At 40.0% G+C, this 20,433-nt stretch overlaps 1 protein-coding gene across 1 annotated transcript; it reads right to left on the bottom strand.

The window, feature by feature from the left end:
- Positions 1-13,279: 13,279 nt before the first annotated feature.
- Positions 13,280-14,074, bottom strand: LOC138616180 (high choriolytic enzyme 1-like). Its single transcript, XM_069690305.1, has one exon. It carries the CDS (start codon positions 14,072-14,074, stop codon positions 13,280-13,282), a length of 795 nt encoding a protein of 264 aa, XP_069546406.1.
- Positions 14,075-20,433: the final 6,359 nt, after the last annotated feature.

Genomic DNA, 20,433 nt, shown 5'->3' with positions numbered 1-20,433 from the left:
AGTGACGTCACCCACTGGTTTGTGAACTGTCCTTCCGAAGTGAGTCATTTGGTAACCGGAGAACACTAAGCCTGCCTACCCATAGTGAAAACCTGACTGCACCACAGGCCTGTCAATCAAACAGAAATACCCCCAAAATACCACGATTTGAGGCCTAATATCTAATTAATGATGAAGGAACTAATAAGAAGGAGTAACTGTAGCAAATTACACCATACTGTTATGTGGAAAGAATTGATTGACTTTGTACTTTATTAAAGAAGTTGAATGGGAGTACATGCAGCTAACCCCTAGTGGCTGTCGTTGGTAGTGCAGTTTAATGCACTTCTGTATTGGCTTCACTTGTCAGACCTGGAAGCTACATTCACTTTAATATACAGTCTATGGAAAAAAACTCAAGTGGTGCACAGTTAGTGGAATATTTTTCATCTCCCAGATGTGTTATTTTAAAAGTGGGGTACTGAGAAGAGGAAGAAGAGGAAGCAGCGTACTGGTTTTTCCAGTCTCTGCTGGTGTCTCAAACTACATCATTTTCCTTCTTTTTCCTTTCATGTTTACTGTCGTCCTTGTATTGTTATCAAGGCATAGACAAAGTGCCAACTGACTGACATCACACTGTTTCGATCTCTGGGAAGTGACATCCAAAAATGCAGCTGCAGTTACCGTTTATTGCCAAAGGTGTTGCCAAAGAAAAAGAAACTGAAATCTTTGACTTTGTTACTGTAAACTTTAAAAGCAGAGGAAGTACATGTAACACAACACAGCATCCCTGTGTTGTGTTACCACACCATATCACCAAAACAAGTCAACCTTAAAATATGTAGGAAACTGATTACCTTGAAAAAGTAAATTTAGCTATTAGTTTTAAGGTGTTCACAGTATGTTTTCTTGTTATGTGTATAGGAGGACCCAGATGCAAGACTCAGCCAGGTTTTCACACAGGTTTTATTGTGTTGGGAAGAAAGGGGGGAGCAGGAGCTGGTGAGGGAGAGCTGTGGAGGTGACGAGGGAGGCATGGTGCAGAGATACCCGAGTGGAGGCAGGCAGAGCTGACAGATGCTGGCAGGTGTGGAGCTGCTGACTTACAGGCTGGAGGTCCTGAACACAAGAAGTCAGAGTTAATTCTGGCTCCGCACAAGAAAATAACACAGAACAGTCTAAGTGGGCTTGCGCTTGTTCAGCAGTGAGGTTGAACGGACAATCTGGCAAAGATTGGATGTCAAGTCAGGGTAGAAATACTGAGGTTGATGAGGAGATGAGGAACAGGTGTGTGTCATCAGCCTGCAATCAGCGAGCCACGTCCACGCCGGTGCAAAGCAGGACACACAGGAAACACAGACACAGACTTTGAATTCCAATACCCATACTACCAAACTATTTAGTAGTTTTATATATATATACATATATATATATCTGAAACTGTGAGCGAAAGACGAGGAAAGTAACATAAATACTGTATGTGATGCTTACCAAACACACAACAACTGAGGATTTAAAAAGAAGCAGTGTCAGCATCCCCCTGTGCTCCCACAATGTTTTATTGATAACTGCAATGCTTTGATCAATACGATCTTCGTCAGGCACAAACAGTGCACATTTTGCATTGTAAACAATATAATATACTGTATATAGAGACGCACACGTGATATTTACAGATTGTTCTGAAGAAGATGTTATTGATCGAAATGTTCCTCCTCAATTATTAATATCATATTTTTGGCATACATTCGATTTTTTTAGTGTCTTTGTTTAGTTCTTTCAGCTTGCTGTATTTAAGCAAGATTAATGAGAAAATAAAAATGCTTGCCCTTATTTTAACCAGGGAAATAATCTCTGTAAATCTTCTGCCAACAATCCCCTTCTTAGATTAAAACACAAAACGGAGAAGTCCCACTCGATCTCCGATGTTATTCATATCAAAATGCTACAAGAAAAAAACAGAACAATAATGGCATTAAAAAGAATCTATTTTGTATCGTCTTCGGAGGTGCTGACATTCAGGTACAACTTTTAGTTGGGATGTATATACAGGCTATCAATGTGATCCGTTGATAAATGAAGACAAACTGACAAAATGCATGATGAAAATGACATTTGTGAAATCAGGAGATATAAGTGAAGAAGCTCATGTTTATCTAATCTGACTATTGTGTTATTCAGGTGCTGCTGAAAGCGTGACTTCTCACTGTGTCAGACTTCATGACATTTCTTCTTTGTGCATTGACATTCTTCATTGAAAAAGCTCCGTTGCAATATTTGAGCCCGTATTTTGCCTGAGAGGAGCAGGTGGCGCCTCACTTCTCAGTGTGCGTCACACAAGTTGTTACTGTGATTTTCAGTATTTGCGTTATTTGGTCCTTTGGTTCCATCTTGGACCAGAAAACATCATATTCAATGATCTGTCAGTAGCTTTAAATTCAGAGGACCGATTTAACAAAGATCTTGTTTGACTTGTGCCAGCAAAATCTCCTCCTTTTTATCAAAAAAAAAAAAGGAAATGTCACTTTGGAGCTGAGCCTCTTTGCATTTTAAAGGTCAGTTTCAGCTGATGGCAGATCTCTTGGCTTGAAGACTTGGCTTTTCAGCCAACATTCAGCCACTTTGTCAAATGGGCTAATGCAATTTTCTCTGTCAAATACCGGTCCAGATAAAGTGCCGAGATAGCAGAGAGTCATTAGGAGTACACAAAAAGCCCACCCCTTATTTTCCAGATGCTGAGAATCACAGTCATTGGTAACTGGTTTTGTCATTTCAAAGTGGCATTTAACACATTGTGACCTTTTCAAATGTGTCAACACTCTCAGAAACTCACTATATGTTGAGATGTGGTATAAATTAAACCTGGACACTTTTTCACCAGTAAAATAAGTTGATATTGATACAGTTGTATCACCTCATTTAAATCAGCTTCTTTATTGAAACTATATTAAATTTAAATGCTCTCATAAAGTAGTAGCAATTTTTTGGCAATTTCCATTTTTTTCATTTTAGAAGAATGATTTTTATGGTGGGAAACAACACAAGCAGCTTTGTGTGCAGCTCCTCCTCCCGCATATATACTGGGTGATGTGGTTCATTTGGTTCAGTGTTATTCAGGCTCTATCTTTAGTTGTTCCTCTGCAAGGACTCTGGACTCCATCCTTGCCAAGTGTCTGAACATCCTCCACAGAAACAGTATCTGGACCTGCTGAAGCCTGTGAACCAACAGGAAATCAAAGATGAGGCAGCAGATTAAATGTTTTGCTTTATTTTTCTCTGGGACAGCAGCTTACCAGGTAATAAACATAACTACAAAAACTACAGTGCCCAACTATTTGATAAAATTATATAATCTATTTCCTTAAAAGGTTTGTGTCTTGTGCAGGAAGAAATGACTTCGGAGAAACTGGAAACTATTGAGAAATGAGTGAACTCATTGTTGATGCAGTCTATAGTCCCTGTACAAAGCAACACACTCGCTGCTTTGGTCCTTCAACACAGATTGTGTTGCTGCTAAATCAACAATAAACTAAAAAAAAAAAATGAGGAAATTAAACTTCAAAATAAAAATTAACCTACATTTTATGTAACAACCATACTGATAAAAACAATTATTTAATAGCCTACTGATAACTCAAGGACAAGGACCCAACAAGTCTGGCCTCATGACTGTCAGGTCAGACTTGGCAGACCAGGTCAGGGATGTGTTGAACCCTCATGCTGAGTTATGGGAGACAGGGCAAGAGCATGTGTAGGGTTGCATAAATCCTCGCAATAATAATAATAATAATGATGATAATAATAATAATAATAATAATATTTATTATTATTATTATTATTATAATACAAATACAAATAATACAAAATTTTGCAAAATAATCCAATGCGACTATTTTATATAATTACATATATAGGTTTTCATTTAACCAGAGATTTAAGAATTGTTTTCTACAACCCTCTGACTGAAAAATATCATTTAACAACCTGGTTTTAGGTTAAGCTTGGCTATGGCATTTCCTCTATTCCCTAAAGTATACTCTGCATCAGTCAAGCAGTTTGTATTTTATCATCTCTTGAGGGTCTCATCTTTGTCTCTGTGAAGCTTGTTCTGGGGTGAAAATGGCCATTAAGGATGATGAACTTTCAGAGCTCGTCATCTCACTGCCTGTTGATTGTCCATTTCATGGTTATTATCAGGGAAAATTAGCTCCTGTAGCTGTTGATGTTTTTGACATCCCACTAAACTCACTTCATGATCATAAATTATGTAACCTATTGAATGTTGTTAAAATGGAAAAAAAAACTTGATGTGTTCATCTTTCCTACGTCTAAAACCTTCTCAGTTTCAGCGCAGTAAGTGTTGAAAAAGGAACACAGACATGTCGGGCGGGAAAGAAACCCCGGATAAAATACAATACCTCGCAATTACTAAAGGATAAAAGGAGTTTAGCTCATCCTGGTATGAGGGATTAACACTGGCAGACCAATTAATACATTTAATTGGTTGGTGTAAACTAATCTAGAAAGCCAGATGTATGAAAAAAGCGTAGAACATGAGAGGGAAATAGCAGCTAATGACAACTAACCACCATCCTGGGAGAACCGAGTCCTCAAAGATTAAATCAATGAACGCTTTAACTCAAAGGAAGTAAAAGAAATGTGAAAGTTTTTCTATCATCCTTAACGTATACTCACCAAACAGTGCATGAAGAAACTCAGAGGATGGAAGAAGGATGCAGAAAAACCACAGAAGTGTAAGAAGGGATATACATATCATATTGTTAATCACTGCTTAGCTGAAACTGTGTTATCTGTCTCTTTTTTTTCTGCACACTTGCAAAAATTTGTATACTTTTTCAAAAGAGGGCTGGGGATCATGCTGTTGCATACAAATAAATAATTTCCATGTTTTCTGATGTTGTTGCTTAGTGGCTCCATTTTGGACACTGAAAATACGTTTCAGCTTTAAACCAATAAAACTTTGAAGTGATAAGAGATTGAATAGAAGTAGAGAGGAAACTGAACCTGATGTGAGAGGAGTGATTTCATCAAAAAATTAATAAAATGGTTGGATACGCTTTCAGATTTACCAGTAATTGTGCTTAATAATGTGAATTATTATAATTAAAGTCTTCACATTATTGTGTTTCTGAAAGAGTAAAATAAGATGGGACACAGATTCATTGCCAGTGAGCCTTTTTCATCCTATTATTTGTTAGGTGCACATGATAATAACAAAGTGGCAAAAAAAATCTCTTGAGCACCACATTGGCTTCTTGTTTATCCAGATCCTTTCTTCAGAAAGTATTAGTTAACACGCCGGAGCATTAAAGGGAGCCAGTATGCTTCAGTTCCCCAGTCATGGAGAATGTCAGAGAGAGTTAGTCTGTTTAAGTGTAAGTGCTTAATGTTTGTCCTCTCCGATAAAACAATACGAATCAATTAGTCCAGTGGAGCATGTTGCAAGCCTATACCCCAACAAAGGCTTGGAAAAACATTCTTTTTTTTTAAACATTTACTATGATTTGACAAGGAGCAACATTACCATTGTGTTGTTTTTTTTTTTAAATGTAGTTTTATGTTTATGTAGTGCAAATACTGGTCCATGGTGCAAAAGTTCAGACTTTATGGGCCAAAGGGGAGAGAGGGGAGACAGTTCAGGATCCTGACAGCCTCACTCTAACATTGTGTACTCTAACCTTGTGTACTCTAGTGTTGTGTACTCTGGTGTTGTGTACTCTAACATTGTGTACTCTAGCGTTGTGTACTGTGGTGTTGTGTACTCTAACATTGTGTACTCTAACCTTGTGTACTCTAGTGTTGTGTACTCTAGTGTTGTGTACTCTAACATTGTGTACTCTAGTGTTGTGTACTCTGGTGTTGTGTACTCTAACATTGTGTACTCTAGTGTTGTGTACTCTGGTGTTGTGTACTCTAACGTTAAAAACATTTAAAAATGACTACGTAAAGAGATGCTACACATTGCTAGCACTAAATGTCAGCTTTGAAAACACAAAGGAAAGATGTGAATGGTGGAAATTGGTTTTCCGAGCCCGGACATTGTCCCTGTCAGATGTGGAGATGTTGAGGTGTGAGTGAGGTTGATATGCTAAAGGTCAGAGATGACTTTTTTTTTTCCCGGACCTGCTAACAATAACTAGTTCTCCTTGAACAAGGCATCTCACAGTCAGCTATGAAAACCTAAACTTGCCTTTTGGGTAAGATATGGGTAGAGTGACATCTGGGAGCTCCTTCGTAAAAACCAGAGCACCTGTGAGTATAATATACTGCACAGTGTAATATTATTACATAATGTAGTACAGTATATGTTGAGGGATGAGAGGGATGAATTCTCATTTTCTTCCTCAGTCTGAACCTTTGACCTTCTGTTGTTTGTAGAGCAGTAAAAATGAAACTTTAATGCTCTCTGTGGAGGAATTAAACCAAAGTAAAAGCAGATAGTGGAAGACTCAGGAGTGAAAAAAACAAAATGCAGACATTACACGAGTTTCAAACACGGTACTGACAGCAGCTGAAGGCAGGTTCAGTATGACTAAACCATGTATAGATCGTTAGGACAGACTTTGCTGCCATCTAGTGGCATGAAATAACAAACAGTCCAGTACTTAAGAAAACATTGTTCAAATACATTACATAAATAAAATGCATCAAAATAGCCTCAATGCCTTTTTCACATGACATTATAACTTGTCATTATAAGAAAAGCACAGTTATATGATGACTGTGTTTTCTATTAGTCAAGTGCATTGTCATAGTGAAACAACATTCATAATATCAGCAGATAAATTGAAGTCAGCCATCTTTAATTTTATTAATGACACCTTTTGATTTGATGGTGCAGCAGTGCCTCAGATGGTAGAGCACGGTGCCCACTAATCATGAGGTCGGTGGTTCGATCCCCAGTTCTTCTTGTCCAAATGCCTTGGGCAAGACACTGAACCTGAAGTGACGACCGATGCAGGCGAACACCTTGCATGGCAGGTGTGCCGTCACTGGTGGGTGAATGTGTGTGAGTTGGTTAATGGGAGGCAAACTGTAAAGTGCTTTGAGAACGCTACGGTAATAAAGCATTATATAAGTGCAGACCATTACAATTCAAATTAAAAATAATTTAATTTAATACAAATTATGTGTCTTGTTTAATATTTACCAGTTTATTATTTTTCTAATTTATTATAATGCTGTTTTCAAACTTTTACTCTATCTTTGAAGTCTGTCAGTCCAGTGCTGGTACACTGAAGGACTGTCAGAGGTTAAAAAAGATAGATAGATAGATAGACAGACAGACAGATAGATAGATAGATAGATAGATAGATAGATAGATAGATAGATAGATAGATAGATAGATAGATAGATAGATAGATAGATAGATAGATAGATAGATAGATAGATAGATAGATAGATAGATAGATAGATAGATAGATAGATAGATAGATAGATAGATAGATAGATAGATAGATAGATAGATAGATAGATAGACTATATTGATCCCACGAGGGGAAATGTTTTTCGCTACAGCAGCATGGAAAGATACATGGTAAAAGCAATAAAAATGACAGAATAAAAATAGAGGTAGTAAAAATATACAATATATGTAAAAATGCACAGAATATAGAAAAGTCACAGAAAAAGTGATTTTTCATTATATTTACTATTCTCTTCTATTTAGAATGAAACTGGTGACATCAAAATTGTAAAATAACACATATTGAATGATGTGGTCAGCAAACAAACCAGAATACGTTTTGTCTTTTGGATTCCTCGTAGTATCCACTGTTTGCCTTGCTGATAGTTTTGCACACTATCAGCAATATTTTGACCAGCTTCATGAGGTGATCTCCTGGAATTTCTTTTCAATTCACAAGTGAACCTTGTGGAAGGTTAACTGTGACAATGTCTTGCCCTCTTAATGCATATGAAACCGTCACTTGTGTTGTGCTGGTACATAGCAAATAGCCCTATTCAACTACTGAAAAGTTCAGAATTTACCAGCATCAGAAATGAACAGCGCCTCAGATTAGAGCCCACATTAATGCGGCCAACAATTCAAGCTGCAGACACGTCTCAACATCAATTGTTGGGAGGAGGCTGTGTGAATGAGGCCTTCATGGTTAAAGTGCTGCAGAGAAACCACCACTGAGGGAGACCAATAATAAGAAGAGAACTGCTCAGGACAAGAAACACAAGGAGTGGACATTAAACCAGTGTAAATCTGGACTTTAGTTGGATGAGGTTAAATTTTAGATTTTTTTTTTTGATTCCAGCCATTGTGTCTTTGTCAGATGTGGGAAAGGTGAACAGATGGTGTCTGCATTTGTGGGTCCCACTGTGAAGCATGAAGAAGAAGGAGGAGGAGGAGCTGTGATGGTTTTGGGGGGGCTTTACTAATAGTACCGTAGGGGATTTAGTCAGAGTTCAAGGCAACACTTAAGCGGCATTGTTACCACAATGTCCTGCTGTGACATGCCAGCTCATCATTCTTGACTGTAGTTGGACCATCATTTGGTCAGGATCTGGAAGAACTGTTTGACCTGGCCTCCACATTCACCTGACCGAAACCAAAGATGGTTTGGGATGAGTTGGACCACAGAGTGAAGGGAAAACACCGCTCAACTTTTCTGGGAACTCCTTCAAGACTGTTGGTGACTTTTCCAAGTGATGACCTCCTGAGGCTGGTTGAGAGATTGAAGATTTTGCAAAGCTGTTATGAAAACAAAAAGGTGGCCAGTTTGAAGAGGAAGGAGGTTCTGGGTCTCGATGTTTCTGGTTGTCTGAGGTCTTTCTGTGTGGAGTTTGCATGTTCTCCTTGTTCCTGCGTGGGTTTTCTCCAGGTGCTGTGGCTTCCTCCTGCAGTCCAGAGACAAGCGTGTTATGGTTAACTGCTGATTTTAAATTGGCCATAGGTGTGCATGTGATCATGAATGGTTGTCTGCGTTTCTGTGTTGGCCCTGTCTTTGACTAAGGACCAACTTTTCCAGGGCTTACCCGCTGTCCCCCAATGTCATGTTACTGTTAACCAGAGCCCCCTGTGATTCTGTTCAAAATTAAAGCAGGTTTAGAAAATGAATGGATGAACCTTTGCTGACATTAATCGCAGTGACCTCCAGATGGCACTACAGAACACTGTCTGAAATGTAAATGCATATACAGACACTCATATTTACATTTGAGAACTTTAACAGACAAAGAGATGCTAAAATAGCATTGAAATGAACATGCAAATTAGAATCTTCATCTACCTCATACTAATTTTTAAGGCCCCACAATAACAGACATTTCTGCTTTCTTTTCACCGGAGGCAAAAAAAAAACAAAAAACAATGAATAATAGTGAAGCCAATTTTAAATGCCTATTTTATTAAGAGGTATTTAGCCTGCTATGTTATTCCCTGGCTGGACTGACATTATGTAAAGTTTTCCTTTATTATTAGTGTGAATGGTTAAAGGGTAGAAATAAACCTTTTCCACTGTGTGCATCTCTTTCTTTTTGTCCTTTGACCGGATTTCTAGTAACACAAACGACTGCTGGTTTACCAGAGTTTCCTATAAGGGGCATTCATTTGCAGCACAGTTTGAGGCAGCTCGCAGCCTGTCTGTTGGGTGTTGGAGGAGGGTCCTTCATGTGCATTGCAGAGAAATATCCCCACTTCATGGCAGAGATAGTTGGCAGGCAGGCAGCCGGGGTGAGAGATACCACAGGAAGATGAAAACAGATGGGATGAACAGTAAAGGCTTCTTCTTACTGGGGTAAAGGGCAAAAAAAAAAAAAAAAAAAAAAAACCTGTTAGGACGTCACAGCTCGTCAAAGATTCTTGAACGAAAGAAAAGTCTGCAACAATACCCCCCTGTTAGAAGACAATAGACTACGTTCTGTAGACATTATCTGTAATGCTGATAGTTATTTTCAGTCACACTGAAACAGCAGATGAAGCCCCCCACCTTCACCCACCCACTCACATCACACCCCCACTGGGCTATAGGATCTGAACACCTGTTTCATTGTGGAGCTAAAACAGGACCGGTTATTCAGACGTCACTCTGAGAGACAAGTGTTCCTGTTATTTTACAGCACTATACCGTCAGATACAGTGACAGGAGCCAGTTTTGTTTTCTTGGTAGTCCCTCGTTGGATTTTCTGGTGGCGCCACAAACACGCTCACACGCTCACCAAAGTCATTTTGATTGATTTTAATCAGGAGAGACTCGATCTGAATGAACAAATGTACGATATTTTTTTTTTTGCCATGTGCAAGAACAAGAAAAGAAATGTCAGGGATGTTAGAGCCTTTCGCAATTTGACCCTGTTGTGATGTCATCATATTTAACCCTCCTGTTGTCCTCGGGTCAAAATGACCCGCAACTGTGTTCAACCAAGTTCTATTTTATTTCTATATTTTTATATTTTTTGGGATCATTGGTCATCATTCTTTAAAGAAACCCTCACAGCCTCCTTGTCACCAATGATCCCCAAAAAATATGAAAATAAAATAGAACTTGGTTGAACACAGCTGCGGGTCATTTTGACCCAAGGACAACACAAGGGTTAAAAGTGGTGAGGCAGTGCCTAATACAGGAAACACCCCAGAGTCTAGACGAGGGGTCTCCAGACAGTATTTGCCGATCTACCCGGCAGATCAAAGAGCTCTGAGAAGAAAAACGTTTGGAGACCCCTGGTCTAGACACTGGTCCTGGTGTTAACACTCTGTTGACATCTGGTATCATGTAACTCCTGCACCTGGCATCTGTATTTCAAGGACAACACGAGGGTTAACTGAAGGAAAGCAATTCAATTTATATAGCGCCAGAATACAAATGAGTCATCACAGTGCACTTAACAATGAGAGAGAAACTTAAGCTGAAAACACACAGGCGCCAAAGAGTGTCATGTGTTGTGCATCAACTGCCACCCAGAGCACCAATAGGATACGTCGCACAGGAACCCATTAAGGCCCCACACAGCATGAGGAAAGACTACACTATGGAGGAGTTTCATTTTGTCCTTGTTATAACGGCTTTGTGGGTCATACAACTCGGGATATTTCTGGACCTCGATAACTAGTCTCTTCTCATCCACTGTGAGACTGCAACAGAAAGAGGGGAAGAAGTCGAGCTGCAACAGGAGTAAAGAAGATGAACTGCTACGGGAGAAGTACAAAAAAAACACTTGGGTGGGCGGCCATCTGCCTCGACCGGTTGGGTTGAGGAGAGAGCAGAGAGAGAAAAGAACAGCGTATAGAGACATTACAACAAGCATTGGGTTGGTTGGCGGTGTCGGTAACCGCAGCTCTGGATGTGATGAAGAGAGGACTCTGATAAGCCTGATCTGGGAACTGGAGAAGAAAACTGGAGGTCAGTGAGGTGGAACAGGGTTGCTGCAGATCGCTCTGACGTCGCCACCAAGGCAGAAGAGAGGAGAGGAGATTTACATTTTGAGTGCAATGAAGTGATGGGCTTATTGAAGTTGTGGCAAAATGGAATTGGTTTACTGAAAACGCCCAAAATCAGGTGATTTTAAGAAGCTGAGAGAGAGAGGGGAGAATTTGGAATAAATGACACACAACGTTCTTGATTGACCTGAGCTGAGCTACATGAAGATTATTCTACCAGGACCATGATTGTCCCTTCACATATCATTCATAATCTCAACAGCAATTGGATGGATAATCAGTCTGTACCAGAGTGGAGGACCAACCAACAGGCTGACGGTGCCACCTGTAAAACTGCACCGGCTAAAAAAGTCCAGTAGGGTTGTTTACAAAACTCCCTGAATCTATTTTCTGAAGGTATTTCCAGAAAACTCTCAGCTTTGTATAACCAAATGAATGAAAATAGAAAAAAAAAAAATCTGAATGCTGCAAGACAAAGGACCAGATATTTGTTGTCTTTATTCTGATGTTTGACTGTGATTCAAATGCAAATACTGGGGCTACAAAAGCTTGACCGGTGTCACACAAATAATACTGTTACCTGATAAACAAATAATGAAACCTGTACAGTGTGCAACATGACAGAGAGCAAAGAAATGTTGAGCTTAAGTTTGTCAACATCTCTCTCTCTTTTTTTTTTTTATAGAAACAAACATGAGCTTTAAATTAGCTGTAACAACTAAATTTCCCCACTGTGGGATTAATAAAGTCCAACTCTCTACTACCTGAGCTGCAGCTGCCCCATTTACCTCCATTTACTCCAGATCACTGAACATAGAATTTAACAAGATATCTAAGTTTATGAGGCGATGTCCTTAACGTATCGTAAATATGTTATCAAAGGGTCCCGTTCCTCCGCTGATCTTTTTGACCAACAAGTGTTTGGAATTATTGTAATAATTTCTGCATGCTCTGTTGTTTACAATGAATAGGGGGCTGGGAGCTACGATAACTGATTACAGATGTGGACATTTTCATTTCAAAGTTAAAAAAAACATTTGATTGAGATGTTTTTGATTTTATTTTGATGATTGTTTTCTAAATGTTGAATAATATCTTTGTTGTTGTTACATATTCCTCAGTGACTGCATGTTTGTCTTAATGTGTGCAAATGTGAAATGTTTGCAGGTGCATGCTCAAACAGAGAAATAATTGGACAGCAGTCATTTTGCATTATCTTTATGATATTTTTGGCTAACGGGGTCATATATTCAGTTATCTGCAGTAATCAGTTGCATTATTTCCATGGGTTATAGAAGTCTTAAGTTAATGACCGGGAAAAAAGAGAAAGCGTGAATTATTTATAATTAGCATCAACATTAGTATAAACATTGGTAGAGCTTGTTGATCCTTGTGATGTCCCAGCGGGACAGGACCTACCTCTGTCCGACCTGGACTCTGGGGTTGGGGATGAGGTCATGGTGTCCCTTCTGTTGGTGGAGAAGGTCGTTCTTCCATGTGGAGCTAAAACAGGACCGGTTATTTAGACGTCACTCTGAGAGACAAGTGTTCCTGTTATTTTACAGCACTATACCGTCAGATACAGTGACAGGAGCCAGTTTTGTTTTCTTGGTAGTCCCGCGGTGGATTTGCTGATTTGTTTGCTGTATGTATGTTGGATTTTGTTAAGGCGTACCAATGGGTAAAAATCATGATACAATCAGTTGTCTGACATTGACTTTATTGAAGACATTTTACAAACAGATTTCTTTTTTTTTTTTACTTTTTAAAATTCTGCCAGCTGGACATTAATTCCATTAAGAGGCTTTGCACTTATTACAGATGACTGTAAGGAGAGGGAGAGGGGGAAAAAAAAGCCTTTTTTTAATAGGATGATAATCAGAAACATTGATGTTAGCATCTGTAGAGCCTGTTGATCCTTGTGACGTCCCAGTGGGACAGGCCCTGCCTCTGTCCGATCCGGACGCCGGCGTAGGGGATGGGGGTGATGGTGTCCTTACTGTTGATGGAGAAGGCTGTTTTTCCGTAGTGCATGATGGAGGAGTAGTCGTAGGGCGTGCCCAGGTTGTTGGTGTTCTGTCTTTGGAAGTTGTAGGCCATACTGTAGTGCATGTTCTCCCAGTTGATCCTGACGTACTGGTCGCGGTCGCTCCTAGTCTGCTCGTGCTGGAAGCCCAGAGCGTGGTTGAGCTCGTGCTGGATGATGCCGTGGGAGACGCAGCCCCTCTTGCTGATAGAGAGCGTCTGTTGGCCTCCCGTTCTGCCCAGACTGGAGAAACATCCAGCCCTGTTCTCGATGCTGATGAAGTCGTTCTCGTTCTGACGGGGAACGAAGCGGATGCAGGTCCTGCCGTGGAAGGCCTGCATGGCATTTTCCATCATCTGCATCTCCATCCAGTTGAACTCCCCGCTCACGCTGTAGGGGACCATCACCACGCCGTTGGAGCCTTTCCTCCACAGGCAGCTTTTATGCCAGCAGCTCAGTGCATTTCTGGTTTTGGGAGCCACCAGGTCTCCTTCCAGCAGGATCTCATCGGAGCCGTTGTTTGCGGTCAGAATCCCGGTGGTGATGTCAACGGCATCAGGAGCTTCATCTGGGTGTTCTTCTGGTTCTTCTTCCTCCAGGAGAGGATACGCCTGAGAGAGGCCGAGCAGGAGCAGCAGCAGCAGGCTGGCAGAGGGAGTCATCTTCAGGATCGGTGTGGAGGCTGTGGAGCTTCTGTGGAGAGCAGCTGTGGAGAGACTCTTTGAAGCTGGATGTCTGACTCAGTTCAGTTCAGGGTCTTTATACTCTCCTCTGTAGGTGTGTCTGCAGGAGGATTATGGGTTGGGGTCCACACTACTAGGCCTAAATAAACCTCTGAAGGGAGGACTCCACAGACAAACCTACTTTTTAAACATGGCTTGTTATCTCTGGTCTTTAAAGATGCTGTAAAGTAGAAATGAAAATGAGTTTTAAGTTCATCAGACCACACAAGTATGGGTTGTTAACTACCCATCCACATTTGAATGAAAAAAAAACAGACAAGTATGTTAAATTAGACTTTGAAATAGAGAGAAAATCCTCAGTCTCCATTCATTACATCAAATGTCAATTCATTATATCAATTCAAACTTTGAACCTGCTCAGGTCGACAGTCTTTCTCTTCCACTGATGTCCCTCCTCCTCCTCCATCTCCACCTCCACCTGCTCTCTGCAGCCTCCTGCACATGTAGTTGGGTTCGTTTATCCGGACCGGTACCGGTACATGTAACCGAGAGGGTCGGTGGCTGTAACGTTACACCGGAGTACAAAAACAACAACCCTCATTAATCGGGAGGACTAGATCTCCTCTGGTCCATGCTTACCATCACCCTGACATGTAAAATACAGTTACGTATATTATAGTTCCTTATCGTAGCTAGATGGACAGGCATAAAACAATCCGCGGTTATCGGAGCATTTTCCTCTGAACTTTGCTACGAGCTCAATAGAAGCTAATTAACACGTTAGCTCCCATTTCATGAAAATAAAGTTCTTCTACACCGAATAAAATCACGTTAGGGTTTTGCACCGCAGACTAAATATAGCAGAGTTACTGTGGAAAAGTTATCTAGTATAATTATAACAAGGACACAGAACTTGCGCTGAGTGGTGAACTGCTGGGGGCGGGGGTGTTTCTCTGCCGATGGCGGCGGCAGCGGTGGACACGGTCAGCGGCGGCGGACCCTGCTGGCGGCGGCAGTGGACGGTGCCGGTGCGACCGAGAGATGAACGGCCGTGAGGGTGAAGCTCGGATCGGCTCCGCGCTGCAGGAGGAGCGGTGCGTCCGTGAACTCCGTCCGTCTCCGGTGGAAGTTAGTGAAACAATCCGCCGTGAAATGGTCACTGCACAGATAGCTGTTGTTGTTGATGCGAAGCTCTCCATCAGTGAGGCTCTTGACAAAATCAATCCACCTCTTTTTCCTTTCTTCATCAGTAGGAAATTTAAATAGCGATGCAGCGCTAGTTTGGAGGTTCTTGCTTCCAGGAAAGATTCCCTTGCTGGTGGAGGGAGACGTCCTGTAGCAGCTAGATGATGTACAATAACAATCTGACTACGTCAGGAGTAGAACTGAAGTCCAGTGGGATGACCTCTTATGCAAATGAGCTCCAGGCTTTTATAGCGTTTCACCAGGAGGAGCCATGCAGAAGGTTATATAACCCGGCTGTGATCTGACGTAGATTGGTTGTTGTGATGTAGACAGGTTGTTGTGACGTAGATAGGTTGGGTTTTAGCTCCGCCTAAAAAAACCTGAGCTGAAAACGGGTGAGAAACTGTTTCACGGTCTAACTCCACATTTCAGTGCAGCAACGTTTTCTAGCTTTGCACATGCTTTCAGCAACTCATTTCACACGTATGTAATGTATTGAGAAGAAAATCATGGAATTTGCTTTACAGCATCTTTAAATGGATAAACAGACGTAGTTTCAACACATTGTGTGGTCTTTACCAATAAGACCTCATGTTATCTATCAAAACAACCTTTAATTTTGGTCAAATACTTCTCACGACCGTGTTCCATATTCCATATTATTCAATCAAAAGAAATAAACTCTAACAGTACACTTACTAAACAGTTCTTGTTCAACTGATATGTAGAGAAGTGTTTTGAGCCACATTGTAACACCAGCATGCTGACAAACTCAAAATAGTTCACATGCTGATAAGAGCAATAAATCTTGAAGCCCATTCACCCTGTTAGGTTAGCCTGTTAGCATGCTAATATTTTCTGATAAACACCAAAAAAAAAAATACACTCATACAAACATGATTAATTTTCATAAATCAAAGTATGGGGCATATAAAAATAAAAAATAAAATAAAAAATATGTATTACCGTTGTTGCCTTTAATTTATAGCCATCACAACTAACTTTGGAACTGAAATACAACATTGTACAAAATCAAGTATTATAATGACATCACTTTGGGTTTCCTGGCAACAACTGACTGAGAAAACAATTGTCACTTTCAGAGAAAAAGAAGGTAAAAAAAATAAAACCATTTTCTTTTCTACATTTACATTTGGTCATGTTTATGCATTGATTTAAGAACAGAAATAAATTACACGATTCTTCTTCTGTTTTTAAAGCATCTCGCTCTCAAAGACCCGGTTCACTTTTTACCTTCTCTTTTTATACACGATAAAATTCTCAAATCAAATTACTGAATCTACCTGATTAACTCAAGTAAGACATTTTAATGGTGCTAATCTTTATGTAAATTAGCAATTTGGTCAAGAGTGGAATGACCTTTAGTCAGTAAATCACAATGACAGGCAGACAGCAGTCAGATGGTCACAGTCACCTCACAGAGGTCTTGAATGTACAACAGAAGTACTCATGGTAATGTCCTGTTCATTTCTCTTCATTTGTTCTGCTTACCAATTAAGGTCAATAGAAAAGTGTTAGAAAATGTGGTATTCTTCCAAATAGTTTTCAAGCATGACTCTCTTTTCCTTTTTCTTTTACACATTAAAATGTGTGTTTACAGATGTGAAAATTTCAAACATGATGACTCTTAGTAAACAACTTCCAATTCACATGTCATATCTTATCCCCCCCCTCACTCCCCCCCCCTCCACCCTTATGAAGTTTTTATTGATTATTTTAGGGATAATTCTTTATCTCTGGATTCAATTTTATTTTGGTATATTTTTTCTCAAATTGTAACAAAAAGATCAAAGTTTACATGTTTTCAGCGCTGCTTCAATATGGTTCTTTTCTGCGCCTTAAAATCAAAGTGGACATTTCTATAAAGCCACTATTTGTATAAATACTCAGTAGTCTCTAAAACATCCTTCACAGTATATGTATCATGCCGAAAAACAACATAACACTCATCTGTAGGTATGAGGCCAAAACCTGCCGAGGGTCTTCAGAGGTGTTGGCACTGAGTCTGACATCATTTACATTTGTGTTCTGGTGATTTATTTGTTTGTTACAGGATAAATGCATGAGTGCATTCTTCTTTCAGTGGACCTTGTGATTAAGAGGCATCCTAAAATAATGTCTTCAGTAGGCTTGCACTGCATCAGCAGCCACTGTGGGTGATCTTAAATCACCCCGGGTACTCTGAGTGACTCCATGAGAAATGGATGCTCTCCCTGCTGAGTCCACAGTTTGCCTGATAGATTGTGCTGCTTCAGATGCTATTGAATTGGTCCTGATAGAGAATCTGAATTGTCCGAGGAATATTGTGAGCCAAAAGCTGCAGGCTGAGTGGTAAGTGACCTTGGCACTCAGTGCTCTCTTATTTCATGGTTATAATAGAGGATGCCCACCTGGTGTTTTTTTTCCTGCTGTCTCTGTATCTCTGTGCTGTCACTTTAATTTCTGCTGTATGGCAAATGTCAGGAAGGATAAACGTCATCATTCAGATCTCTACAACTAGACTTTAAATTGGTGCTTAAAGTGAATATTAACATTTTATACCTGGTAAAAAAAAAAAAAGCTTTATAAATACATTTAAAAAAACACCAGTATTAAGCATAAAGCTCAAGATCACCACACAACTGAAGGGACTACTACACACAGGAGCCACTTTGGAGGTGCTGGTGGTCTGATTCAACCATCACATCCGTACCAGATTTCCGGGAGGCATTAACTTTAACCCTCGTGTTGTCCTCGGGTCAAAATGACCCGCAGCTGTGTTCAGCCAAGTTCTATTTTATTTCTATATTTTTATATTTTTTGGGATCATTGGTCATCATTCTTTAAAGAAACCCTCGCAGCTCCTTGTCACCAATGATCACAAAAAAATATGAAAATAAAATAGAACTTGGTTGAACACAACTGCGGGTCATTTTGATACAAGGACAACACGAAGGTTAAATAGCACAATGGAGAGTTGCATTATGTCTGTCTGACTGCTCGTTGGATAGGTTGCACTACACTAGCACTACTAGTTATTCACCAGGTTGTTACCTTTTGGTTGAATGGTTACAGCGGTCTCAATTTCAGTTCTCTTAACAGCTATTAAGTTTATTGTAACAATTCAACAAGACACACACCACCTTCTCATCATTAAGTTGACACGAGGAAGAAGATCACACCACCTTAAGTGTCACATTACAGCAGTTTAATCCTTTAAGTGCACATTTAAAGTCATAAAATAAATATGGTCCCTAACCATTTGTCAACACTGATACAATAGTACTTCATAGAGAACATTTTCATGGAAAGCATCTACATCAGTACAACACACTGACATGTGTAATAGATTTCTTGTGTTGCACGTTTTGAATTTTTAACCATGCTGAGCCGTCAAAGTACAATTCAGCCACGCATGAAGTCAGATTAGCTCAGCTAAAACTGCTGTTACAATAATACTTTAACACAAGTCTAATTCTTTGAGCCTGGACCTAAGAAATGTTAGCAGCCTAATAAGACACTTACACGCTTCATGTTTGGCATAGAGACACTCCTCAACGGCCCCATTGTTGGAATAAGGGACCCGATGGTTAGTCCAAGTGCCACACTCTTGAATTAAAGAAAACATAAACAATAAAACAAAGCAAAATTATAACCCTGTGCAAAGTATAGTTTTAACTATTTAGTGTTTTTGTGGAGTTAATAATAATAATTTGTTCTGTTGCTGTTTAGTTTGAAGAATATGGCTGGATTTGATTAACTACAGTATTAGTGTCATTATTTTAGTGAATTGAGTTGTTGTTAAGACATTTATTTTGAAGGTACGGGGCAGCTTAGGCACATAGGGGCAGTCTCACCAGGAAGGGTTTACGTTTTGTTAGCAAGGCAAGAGAGGCAGCAAGCGCCACCATTATTTGTTTGTTTGCTTGTTGAAATGATAAAATGAAGTGTTATGCTTTCCTGGACAATTAACTTATTTTTCTTATGTATTAGTTCCTCGGTGCCTTCGTGGCTGTTTGAATTTTAGTTTGTTTTACCTTTTACTATGTAGTTTGAGGACAAATCTCCAACACATACAGGAACCTCTTTTGTGTTATTTTGCCACTGCTCCTTAGAGTCTGTCAGCGTTGCTAAATAACCTGCGTATGTATCGGAAAGTAAAGCCTGCGGCAAAGTTATTAGCAATCAGTGGCTGAAGTTTGAGATGATCCAGAGCTGCACTCTTGCACATTAAAATATGGTGAACCATAGACAATGTACTAATCATAAAATGGCTCATTCAGCTCATTCCAGACATTTAGAAATGTTGTCTGCAAAAATTACATTTGTAACACAAAAACAGAGAGAGAATCCAATCAATGGTGATGGGTCAGTTATGAGAGCAGCAATGCACAATAGAGGGAAACAATCTAAGGTCATTTTTCCTACTTTGTTTAATACATACAGTGTTTAATAAAACCTCTCTGTGCATCACCTTCCATTCGTCCACTTTTCTCTCTGTTTGATCTTCCATGACATATTGGACAAAAGTTTACATGAGTCTGCCACTTTTATGTGAATGAATGGTTGCTGTCAATAAAGTCTAAATTGACAGTCACTCCACTGCTAAGTGACAAAACGGGCTTTAACAGCATTGCCGGTCATGTCTGACTACTCGATATCAGAAAGGCTTGAATGGACCTCACCAGAGGTGAAGGAGAGTTAAAAAAAAAAAAAAAAAAGCATATCTGTCCAAAATAAGGCTGAATTATTGTGAGGAAGCAAGTGTGAGCACGTGTTCTGGCCTGAGGGCCACTAGGCGCTCTGCCCCATTGGATAAATCCCACAAGGACCATGTATGATGGTTTTTGAATATGGAAATCCGTTTCACAGGCGGTTGTGCTTGTGTTGCAGTATTTATCTGCAGCACAAGATTCTTGGTTAATGACCAGCAGTGATGCACGCCCAGATTTGTCACTGTGTGGATATGTATAACTACACAACTAACACTGCTGCTGCTCCTGTTCTGATGAAATAATTAATAAACTGAAAGTCTGCGCAGGTACAGGATTATCTAAGGAAGCGCGTTGAAACAGAGGGGGAGGAACTCAGAGAGACAGAGAGGGGGGAGACAGTGAGGTAACAGCTCTCGTTGTGCTTTGGTCGATATATGG

Source organism: Brachyistius frenatus, unplaced genomic scaffold (assembly GCF_029030835.1).
Source record: "Brachyistius frenatus isolate BFR_SWC_R1_liver_20210118 unplaced genomic scaffold, ASM2903083v1 Contig_9, whole genome shotgun sequence".
In the NCBI taxonomy this organism is placed as follows: Eukaryota; Metazoa; Chordata; class Actinopteri; family Embiotocidae; genus Brachyistius; species Brachyistius frenatus.
This window is presented reverse-complemented; position numbering and strand designations above follow the sequence as displayed.

Coding starts and splice junctions, on each gene's coding strand:
- LOC138616180 (XM_069690305.1), bottom strand. CDS start 14,074: ATGACTCCCTCTGCCAGCCTGCTGCTGCTGCTCCTGCTCGGCCTCTCT.